At 33.3% G+C, this 12,031-nt stretch overlaps 1 protein-coding gene across 1 annotated transcript; it reads right to left on the reverse strand.

Moving 5' to 3' along the window:
* Positions 1-1,399: 1,399 nt before the first annotated feature.
* LOC123720106 (G-protein coupled receptor dmsr-1-like) lies at positions 1,400-6,392 on the reverse strand. Its single transcript, XM_045676599.1, has 3 exons — positions 6,252-6,392; positions 2,021-2,879; positions 1,400-1,700 (listed from the first exon to the last, which is right to left on the reverse strand). The coding sequence occupies exons 2-3, from the start codon at positions 2,780-2,782 to the stop codon at positions 1,488-1,490; spliced, it is 975 nt and encodes a 324-aa protein (XP_045532555.1). The 5' UTR covers positions 2,783-2,879; positions 6,252-6,392; the 3' UTR covers positions 1,400-1,487.
* Positions 6,393-12,031: the final 5,639 nt, after the last annotated feature.

Raw genomic sequence — 12,031 nt, forward strand, 5'->3', positions numbered from 1 at the left:
TTTAGTAAACGGCGCTAAAAGCAAAGATTCTTTTCATTTTTCAAGAATCCATAAACACGTCAAATTGATTAACGGAAAAGGCGTCTCCGTTGGAATTAAGCACAACTTGTGGAAAATATTTATAATACGACTTTAAGTTAACGGTTCATTCTTAAAATGTATTTTGTATTTTCTCGTCGAATCTTCAGATCTTCTTAGTGTAGCATCAGAAGAATAAAGATGAGTTTGGCCATTAACTCATCTTTATTCTTTAATTTGTTTGTTTTTAACTGGCGTAAGCAGAAAGGTAGTTTAGTATCATTTTTAATAATAATAAACATATTTAACCGGATATAACATTGAAAGAAAACAATGTTTAAATCGGATTAAAACTATTTGTATTACTATAAACTTATAATTATTTAAAATAATCTTAAATTTAAAATTTTCCGACGTTTCGCGTGCTTAACAGCGTGCGTGGTTACGGTGACTTTTAACAATTGTTTTCTTTCAATCTATAAAAGCTATGTTATCCAAAAACAATACTCCGGTTATAACATTTTCTGGGACGTCCAACCCAATCGACCGAATTTATTACAATATTACGAAAACTACTTTTCCCGTTTCCTGTAACATAATTAACTCTACGCAATGTGACACGAACTGTATGTTCACATATTTTGGAACAATATGCCACAATAATGTTCAACATGTACTATTGTAGTCCCGTAATCCACATGCGCTACATTGGATCCGTCTACAGATGTGTCTGTCGGCAGCCGGCGGAGAAAATGAGCCGAGGGATTAGGCCTTCGGATTAAAGTAACTACACGTTGTCCTCAATCTTAACATTTCTCCTAAAAATGCGTTCTTCCCTAACGGCGCTTTCTCGGTGCCGTATTTGATTTAATGACACTGTCAGACTGAGTGGAAACTGCAAAGTTGCCGAATATAGAAAAGCATCATATTTTGATGCGACAACAAATGTATTTTTGTTTATGTGATATCAATTGATGTTTCGACAATTACCTAACTTTATTGCTTATATTCTATTTAGCGTTGCCGTTTTGAGCTTTTACGGACATTAATGAGACAAAATTTTCAGCGCCATATAAAAAGGGCAATATTATTTCAATTGACATAAATTACAAACATATGCGACGCCACCCTTCAACATTGAAAGATCTTAAGGCTAGTCAAATATTTTTTTTAAATTCTAGGAGAAATCTTAGATTTTAGAACCATAATAGTTAAGGTATATGTATTTCCTAACACATATAATCATTATGATTGCAACTAAAAGAAGATGACTATCGCGGTAAGTGAGACGAAATATATTAATAATGAGTATGACAAATCGTAAAACTTTTGCTTGCAATACTTACTTTTGAGCAAACATCAATCAAATGTTAAGCAGAATTTCTCTTACGTAACTTGAAAGTAAATACTTTTTCCTAAATATGAAGAAGTTTTAATTAATTATTATTTGGAATGTATTCTGATAAATTTTAATAAACTTTGTAAAAAATGCCCTTACCGAACATGCTATAACAACTTTTAAAGAAGTCAGGCGCTAAAGCACTGACTAGCCCTAATAAACCCTGCGGCACTTCCGTTGAGAGAAACAGCCCTAAGACCGCCAACAGCATTCTAGTCGTTCTGTCTGTTCGATTCGAACGCCGCCCTGCACCTGATTCTTCTGCTAAACACTGTTTTTCCGCCTGTAAAGATAACATGGTTATGGTACGCGTTCCGTATACGATCGGCAAATACCGTCTCTCCATTATACTATTCTCATGGTCATAATATTCTTTGCGCTTAACAATTAATATTACAATTTCTTTAGCAAGCTAAAATGATATCACTATAAATAAAAGGTATATGCAGCATTTATGAAAAACAAGTCAAGTTTTCTAATTCGGAAAGATTACCCAACTCAAACAAGGCCCCTTAAACATTTGAAAAGTTGTAGAAGTTACCGCGGCTCGTTCGTACATCGTTTGTCCTTATTAACTTTATTTACCATTAAATGAATACTTGCCTCGTTGGGCCCTACGCTCGAGCGCTTCAGTAGTTTCTGTCTCCTTCTGTCGGTCGTCGTCAATTTCGATATGAGACACGTACTCAGTATCGATAACGCTATACAGGGAACGAGCTTTAGTATGACACTGTAAATCCACATAATGGCCATCACCAGTTCTTTATTCTTAGACATTTCTAGCACGTAAACGGTCCGGTTTTGCGGTAACGATAAATCCTCCGCGAACTGGGAATTGTTTTGCGCGGTCACTTCACTCGACACTATATGCATTGCGAAATAAATAGGTAAACACAGAAAGGGGCAGATCACATAGGCACTCACGATGGCGATGGACGTATTTCGCTTACTGCACCACGTTCTATTCCTGTGGGGGTACGCGATCGCTATATATCGCCACACGGCAAGAGTAACGGCCAGCCAGATGGATATCGTGTGAAAAGTCTGACTGAATATGGAATGAAAATAAACAAAAACGGTCCACGTATAAGTATTTTTATTCACTTGCGGCCCGATTTTGATATTCATATGCAACACATACGGTATGTATTCGAGCATCACCAACAGGTCTGCCACGGCTAGTCCCGTGAGGATGGAGTTGGTGGGGCTGGACATCTCGCGTCGGCTTAAAACGGTGATGTTTATAGAGTTGGTCGCAGAGCCGACTATGCATATTACGATGGCGATGTAGCCGTGAAGACGGCTGTACACTTTATTGAAACTTGTCGCTCCCGGCACACAATACAGGTCGGTCTCATTAGCCATTATCGAGTCCTGTCGACTTCTTTGCCTTCAGTCATTGATTTCATTGGTCCTTCCCGCGTATAAACGCGTCGGGACTTGTTTGAAAAACATGTCGTCTCTGAAACAGAATATTACATTATTACATGTAACCGACCAGAGGTACATATCAACGAAAATGATATTTTCAATGTAGTGCCAATTAGGTCAAAGCCGTTACATAAAAAAAATATTTTAAATAGCTAAGATAATAATAGACGCGCATGGTCCATGGATCGCATGGATGGTTTATTTTATGGGTCTTGTATGCCTCACGAGTCAGGTCTTTGATGAACTCTTAATTCAGAAATTTAATTAAAGGAGGACCCGCTGTCCCATCCCTTCATTAAAATGTATTAGCCGAAAGGAGGCGACAGAAGATGTACATCGGCAAGCCGCAAAATTCTCGCTCGTATCGATCCGACTTCATCCTAATAATGGGCTTAGCAACGTTTAAAATTATCGATTTTAAAACGCTCAAATATACCTTTGTACGCAACGCAATGAAGACTTAAGAGTTTGTAATTAAGTGAATGACGATTTAGAAGATTATTCAGTCAATTATATTGTTACTTTACTATTCAATTATTATTTTTCTTCAGTAATTTGTATAATGCTCAAAATTGTTAAGACACCTTTAACCGAGATTTTATGACGGTGTTTGTTGTTGTTTAACTTTTATTTTATTTTATTCACCAACAAGTATTTTACAATAAAATTGCAAAACCTCGGTAGGTATTCGATTTCGTTTGTTTCAAACGCGACAGCTTATCGTACTTCTTTTTATTCTTTAAAATAATTAATTTTAATTATTAGCTAATTCAGCCTTATTGGCAAAACCTAGTGCGTACAATGAGCCAATCCGGCTAGCTTTTGTGTTACAACGCATAAGTAAAAGTATATTTTATTTACTTACATGACGGTCAAGATCTGAAAGTTTTAACCTCAGTATTTGGATAAGGTATCAGTAGGAATCGTATGAAGAATTAATAATAGTGAGGTATATTATTGACATTGTGTTTGGCTGGCAATCGATTATCATTGTCTAGTCATTATGATGATAAAGTTTTCTTTCTCGATGACGAAATGTACGATGCCACTTCGCGAGGTGCGACACAAAAACAAGGTCTGATACATTATCTTCATGAAAAACTAACGGGTAGGTAAGTCCACGGGTGTGAAAATGCGTTTATAACAATAACTTACATATAAGTTTGCCTTTATATTTTGTTGAAGACAGCTTCGGAGAGAAAGTATTTTATAGATAATAATAAATTCGACAAAAGTGTTTGGAGTAATCGTGATTGGTAGAAGAATTATTAAGTAAGTTAACCGCCTATGTATTTCATACTAAAATTGGGTTTTAATAACGACCATATACCATTACTTAAAAAAAGATATGTATTAATTTGCCTAAAAGGAGTCGAAAGCCAGATAAAGACGATCACAAGGTCGGACTTAAAAGAGGTTTAACGAAATATTTCCTTAGGATTGAAGGCCCGAGGATTTTAAGCTTACTCATTTTTATCACGTTGAGTAAATTAAAAACTTAAGTATACAATCTTATATTAAAATCTTTTTGGTTGATGAAGGTCTCACCGATCCCATCCGAGAACAACAAAATAATTAACACTTTAGTACCACAATAACACTTCGATGATGAACTGGGTTCTTTTAGCAACCTAATAATTATGCAATCATCAGATCTCAATGATCATAACTAGATACGATGTTGATGAATTATTATTGATAATATGTAATGCTTAAGTTATTCAAAGCCAGGATAACTGATTTAACAATAATAAAAGATCACTACTTACCGATGTAGGCATTTCAAAGTTACACATTTACAAAGTTACAAGATCAACCACATATTTTGGGCATTAACAAATTGCGCAATGCGAAGGACGGCAGGCAGTCGATAGCTACTTTAGTTGGTTATGCACCAAATTAAAATCATGTATTTAGCAATTAATATAATATAACGCATAGTTTTAAACATAAGCGTAAATAGTATTTATATTTTCATCGGCCGTAATTTATTAAAAGTTTTGATACAAGCAATTTCAATGTAGATAATATTGATATAAAGCTCCGAGGGTGAGAGTCAGTAATCAAGTTATCAGTGATCGGAGCTGCAAGGCATTATCGAAATATCAATGAGGGTAAAAGAGGACCTTTTCATGCTCATTACACCTCAATAAAGAAACATTTGAAACACGCAGACGCTGATCTAGCGATTCTAACTTCTTGTAATCGAGTTTCAATTCACGGTTTCAATTCTCTTATACAAACTACTATTGTAATTATTGTCGATTTTGACGACTTTACGGATACTATTGGTCGATGTGCTCCATAACCTGGCAATGACAATTTAGCAATTCTTCAACTTCTTCATCGTCAAAAAATGTGTCAAAAACTGGACACCATCTCTCTCAGAACAACGTAGCAAATCGGATAAAGTAGGAAACGATACAGAATGTTTTTTTTTTATAGAACCAAACCATCTTAATATTCAAATTAAAGTTAGTGGACGACTGTGCAAAACCATAATATTCACACTGTGCGCTGGGAACACGTACCCGGGATTGCGAAATCAGTCTTGACATTTCCCATATGCAGGTAGAAATCTATCCAGGCTGATTGTTTCATACATATTAATGAATGGGTGATGTATGTGCTCCTTTTACACCTAAATATCTCTCGTTGATACAATTATTAGGTTTGTTCATAACAGTTCAAATTTAATACAAATTAATGAATGAATTTTATTGATAATTTATTTATGCTCGTGTCACCGAATGATCATAAATTTTAAGTAGAAACATAATACAGGCGACTTACTTTATAAACAAAACACTGCATATTACCATGATTTAATACGACCAGTGTCAGTTTATTGCTTATGTCTCGCAATATTTTCCTTCTCAACCAAGAATATTGATTACTTTTGAATTGGTGCCAAAACATAAAACCGACCTATTTCAATAACTTCTCCTTCAACGCATTTTATAAAGGCGACTTTGTTTGATGATGTGATTATTGACAAGGATTGATTCACCAAGATCAATATACTTTTTACTTGAAAAGAGTGTATGTGGTGTGTGGTGTGCTCGTAATAGGTAGATAGTTTTCGCAGAAACTGATAATAATAAAACCTAATAAGATTATTATAGTTTTTCACATTTGCCTCACATTTCACTTAAACGTTATTGAGTATAAAACTTTAAAGTGTGATAACATTATTTAGTTTTGTAAAATAAAAGCGCTTTAGTGCATCTATCAGTTAAATTACTATAAGTTTGCCTTTATGTTATGCAAATGCAATTAATAGTATTTTTACATGTAAAGATAAAGCCAACACAAGAGATAATCATTTTGCATCGAAATATATCTTTTCTTTTAACTGTACAATGACAGAAACCACTTTAAATTTGTTAGAGCCGCGACTCACCTCTCGTAGAATGGTTAAGGAGTTAATCCACATTCTTTACTTCCTTTAAATAGGATAACATTTGATTTCCGTTTCAATATAGTTCATTTTTTAAAGCAATACTTTTGAGCGCGACAAAAAAATTCGTAATGAAACGTCTGATACGAGCCACGACTGAGGTCGCACTGCTACAGAGTTGAGAGTACAGGCTACACGCCTCACGCATAAGCAGCTTCGCGTGGATTACGCTGTGAACTTGTCTTTCGGTTGATAACTTCTCACACTAATAGTGAATACCACTAATAGTGGCCTCAGCACTAAATCTGTTTTAATACACTGAACATATTAATATCGTTAGTAATTTAAACCCACCTTTATTAGGTAAAGTCTCGTAAGACGCTCGACAAGCACAATTAGCCCGAGGCAATTTGCATGTTAACTTAACTTCAAAGAATGTTAGAGTATCTTTTAAAATAGAGTTTCGCTCTTCCAGAATATCAATTTGAAAATAAGATAATACTACGATTTATTCTTTATAATACCATTTGGATAAAATAATTAACAATATTTAATAATGTAGGAAGCTTAGCTTAAAATTATATGTGAGAAGATTAAACACAACTCAAAGCACCTACTTTTCCCGTCACTATAAACCATGAAATAAACTGGCTTGGTAATACGTGACTGAAGATATATTGAAGACGTTGACTGCGTAGTACTACAATGGCAAAAGCAGTAAGACACGGGTTGTTTGAGCATTCCGCTTCCGTGATTAGGGCCATAAACACTAATGTAAGTGGATTGCTTCTGTGCTATAGTTTTGGATGATAGTCCAAATGTAGTTCAGTAACCCCGACGATAAAAGATGTAACTTTCCACTTTCGATAACCATGTTTAGGTGTATGACCAGTTTTGTTTTGACTTTGCTTATTATTAATTTATTTATAACCTAAATGTTATATTTTACGACATTTTTTTATTTGCTCTGGTGTAAATTATCTTATAAAAAACAAATGTAATTATAGAAATATTTGCTTCAATAGGACCTGAGGCCTGCCTAATATTTTCTCGAACAATAATCTTGCACTCAAAGGAAAATGTACGTTACATTACCTTCAAATATTCTCCGAACGCATTATTCCATTACGATACATCGCAAATGCCTTCCAGCCATTCAGTGATTAGGAGAATATTATCAGATCACGTGTGGGTTAGGCTAGAGCTTCAATGGTACATTCAAATTATAGGTTTTAAACTTAAGCGATTGCAATACAATTAAGGACTGACTTTGTAAGGCATAACAGTCGTGCCCAATCCTAATTAGTTCATAATTTTACTTTACTGGACGTAGCTGATCAAAATATGTATAATATTATTTATATAGTAAATTGTAGCTTCGTAACATATGTGTCGTTACATATGTCATTTATATTGAACATCGTAATATCAACATTTGAAGAACACTCGACGCTTTAATTAAAAATATTAATATAGTTTCGCTGGATGAGTTTATTAAAAATGAGAAAAGTGGTTTGTTTTTATGGAATGCACTGAAGTAGGTATGTTGTCATCACTAGCTCTTTCCTAGTAAAAATAATTTGGCTCTAAGGGAACCCTTTCGATAATTCTAGTGTCTTTCCTTTAAAGGGTTCAAAAGTTTTCGATTGAGTCTAGTACATAAGTATTCTTTTGAATTTAAGTAAAATAATACAAAATAATAAAAAAAACAAATGTATGGTGAGGCCATATTTAAAATATTTCATGTAAGCAAATATATTTTTATCAAAAGCTTTATCGGTGATTTGGTTAATATTATTCAACGACGCTTGAAGATAAGTGAAAGTGTACCTCAATAACTAAATATTTGTAGGGTTATTATAAACAGTGAAGCATACGTAGTCAATTTACGGAATGAGTAGACGAGAGGAAAAATCTTGTTTTAATAGGAAATAGGTAAAAGCGCTAAATCACGTCTAAACAATTTATTAGTAAATAAGTATAATATATGAAATATATTGGTATGTATTGTACTATGTGCAATCCTAAATACTGTGGGAATTATTGTTATAAAACTCTTTAAACTTCTTGTAAAGATTGTATTACTCTTTGTATGACCTTTCACTGGTCAAGTACAATTAAAAGTGGTGGCACCTTACAATAATATTTGCGCCTGGTATAAAACTTTCGCAATGTCGCAACAATTCCCTTATATAATTATTTATAAGATAAAACTGTAAGTTAATTATTTCATGACATGTAGTATAGTGATATATCTGCTGTTGTTCGTCGTCGATTCATCTCAACAGTAACTCAATTGAGTTACTGTTGATATGAGTTGCGATAATTATCGCCGAGATATGGGGAAGGTTCAGTGACAAACTTGGATAAGATGACTCGATTCACTTATAGATAGGGATAGATCCACTTAGCTCTACTACCGTGCTACTATTTCATAATAACCGCACTAAATTTAATAAGGAGAAAAAGTGAGTCATGTGCCCTTTCCATGACTGAATATGTTATAATTGCTTTGTTTTTTCCATTCTTTATAGCTTAAGTAATTGCTCTCACCTTAAATAATAATTATATTAATCCTTACGGTGGTTGCCTGGAAGTGATCGCTCGAATCAGGCCGCCAGTTGCCCTCTTATTTATTAAATTGTATTAATAGTACAGTATGTCTTGCAACTACAATTCAATAAATAATATTTACAGATTGTATATAAACTCTATAACGTAGTTTCCACTTTTTTAAGCTTTGACTCGTTCTACGTTTCACTCGATAGCTGACGTCAATATTTTGTGTGTATTTTAAATATAATGTGCATAAATATAATAAAATAACAATATTATAACAAAGAGTGTATATATAGATATTCAGTCTATATGTATACAGATCCCGATGTTTTTGCACACAAAAAATCTAATCTAATATTATGTTTAAAATATTGGACATTTTTACATTCAGAAAAAGTTACTCATCTACTAATGTGATTGGCCGAAAGTTACTTTAGCACTAAAGTGTTTTTGTTGTCTAACAAAACTCAATTTAACTTCAGAGGTCATATGCATATAATATAAAGAATAGCCAATAGTATTACCATACGCACAGCACCGACACAACGCGGAGGGTCACACGTCATCAGGTAAACTGCCGATACTTGGGGTAGAATAATCTGCCATTATAAGCTCTAGGTATGTTTGGTCAATAATGTTTTATTAACCGTTTACTTAAATAATCAAAGGCATAAAATTAAAAAAAAAACAATTAAGTAAGGTTGGCGAAAATGTTTCTTCGCATTTTTTAAGTAAATTCACTACATTTTTCAATATAGTTTATTGACATTTAACTAAAGTATGTAAATACCATTTTGTTCGATAACTTTTTGCCATCTTCTAGGTAGGAAGATGATTTTGCCATAGATGATGATGCCTTTCCAATCCCACCATACACACAGCATCACCTTGTGGCGAGTTAACCCGGGTTTCGCCACAGTCTGTGAAGCCTGACCAGTCTTTGACCACCTTTTTTGCAAGTACTTGTCGTACATGAATTATGTATTTCATCACCAGTTATCAGCTTCTTCAAAAATGGTTCGGTTTCATTACGTCGTATCTTCTCTTCTTATTCGAATTTCTTCATTAGATTCACTCATCTTGACAGTACGAAAAATACCAGCCAGATAGTATAGTAGTATACGAATAGTATAGCCAAAGAAATTTTATTACGGGTTCATACATACTATAATGCAAAAACACTTATTCGCACAAATGTGCGATAATATTGTATAGGTTTGTGCAAGCTTTCCTAAATCCATAATTACTCTACATCCCGTAGTAAACCGTATACGTATAATATATAGAAACATTTCAAATTAAAAAATATAAATCAGCTGAAGAATTTCAAACGGTCGTCAAAGCTTCTTACTCTCAATTGCAATACTAACGAGAAATATACAAATAAATTGAGACGAGAAAACCTACACAGCTTTCCAAAGAAAATTGTTTTGAATATAAACGTTTTGAAACCTAATAATACCTGTAGGTTTACAATATTGTCTATTATATTTTTAATGTTGCTATTGATTCCTACTTTATTACATTAATTAAATTTATTACCTATTTATGAGAGAAAAACAAATAATTATTGTCTTACCAAGATAACCTTATGATATTGTATACTTGCGTTATAAGTATTATTATAAATAACGTTTCATAATATTTTAAATACACTTTTATTGGATCTACAATCTTAAACAAAAATGCAGTTTCGTTGATACATTCTTAGGGTTCGACGATCTTGAAAGATCTGTAAAATTTTATTTGTTATTTTAATTTAAAATTTTCAAGCCATTTATTTTGTAATAAACTATCTTCTTAGTCTGGCCATAAATACTGTTACAATTAAAAAAAAATTTTTACATTTGAATTTAGAATTTGTCATTTTTATATTATTGTTCATTGGGTTTTCTTATTTTGGCGCCAATATATTGTACAATATTTTGCGATGTTAAAATGGAGTGTGGTGATAAAGAGAACCGAATCGCTGTGATTGTATTACATTAAGTAGGTATGGAGCCAAATGCAATTGTTAAAACTCTCCATACTATTATTATTTATTACTTCGTATTAGTAAAATGTTTGCGTACCGGGCTATGAACAGGTCAAAGCAGTAAGGGAAAGAATTCGATGAAATCCTGTCCGAAAGCAAAACATTTTATCTCGGGAGATGAAGTTAACACCTAGAACCATGTCGCGTATTTTAAAAGATCACTTAGGACTTGTAGCCAATAAGAGACATACTATTCATTTCTTAACTGATATTTTATAAAGGAATAGGGTGGTAAAAGCGAAACAACTACTGAAGTGGTACGCAAAGGGAGGCCACAGAAAATATTACCGTATTTATGCTCTAAGCTCGAAGGAAGCTTTCCAATTAGTCGACAGAGTGCAACGTGGGCACTATCCGACTTCAGTGATGGTTTGTTGGGGTATTAGCTATGAAGGAGTGACTGGACCATACTTTTATGACAAAGGTATCAAAACCTCGGCACAAGTAAGAATATTCCCATGGAAAGAGTGCGTGCTTCCATTGATATCTGGCCTCAAAGTTAAAAGAACTGTATTGCAGCCAATGGAGACCACTTCGAATAAGCTTTTTATATTTTAAATAGTTTTATATTTATGTATTAAACTAATATACTGTAAAAGTAATAAATGTTATTTAATAAATAATTAATAAATAATAATAAAGTAATAAAATATATATTTTTTTTCAGTGAAAAATATTAAAAGTAATATAAAATATGTTTATTATGGACTTTAGGATACAGGTATCACTTATCATTAAATTTTAATAGGTAGGTATCCCTACTCATCGGCAAAGAAGACGAAGAGGGTGTAGGCCGAGAGAAAAAGCCAGCGTGAAAAACTCTCGGTACTCTTTAAAAATAGAAAATAATCAAACAACACTTATTTTATAACAAATATCGCAAATTAATTAAAAATAGCCTGTCTAGCACTAGCCCCAGGCCCTTTTATCAACTAGATAATTGTTAACTTTGTAGGGAGCCTTTTTACACAGCTTTTCTTTAATACATTTCTTAAATTTATTAAAAGGCAGAGATAAAAGAGCCTCTGGGATTTTATTAAAGAAGAGTATCCCTTTTTCCAAAAAAAGAATTACTTTACTTCTTATAGAAACTTTAGATAATCTAGTACGGGGAAGTCGCAGCCTGCGTTTGTTCCGAGTATTAATATTATGCGTATGTTCTATTCTAGTAAACTTATCGCTATTTTGT

Source organism: Pieris brassicae, chromosome 2 (genome assembly GCF_905147105.1).
Source record: "Pieris brassicae chromosome 2, ilPieBrab1.1, whole genome shotgun sequence".
Taxonomy (NCBI): Eukaryota; Metazoa; Arthropoda; class Insecta; order Lepidoptera; family Pieridae; genus Pieris; species Pieris brassicae.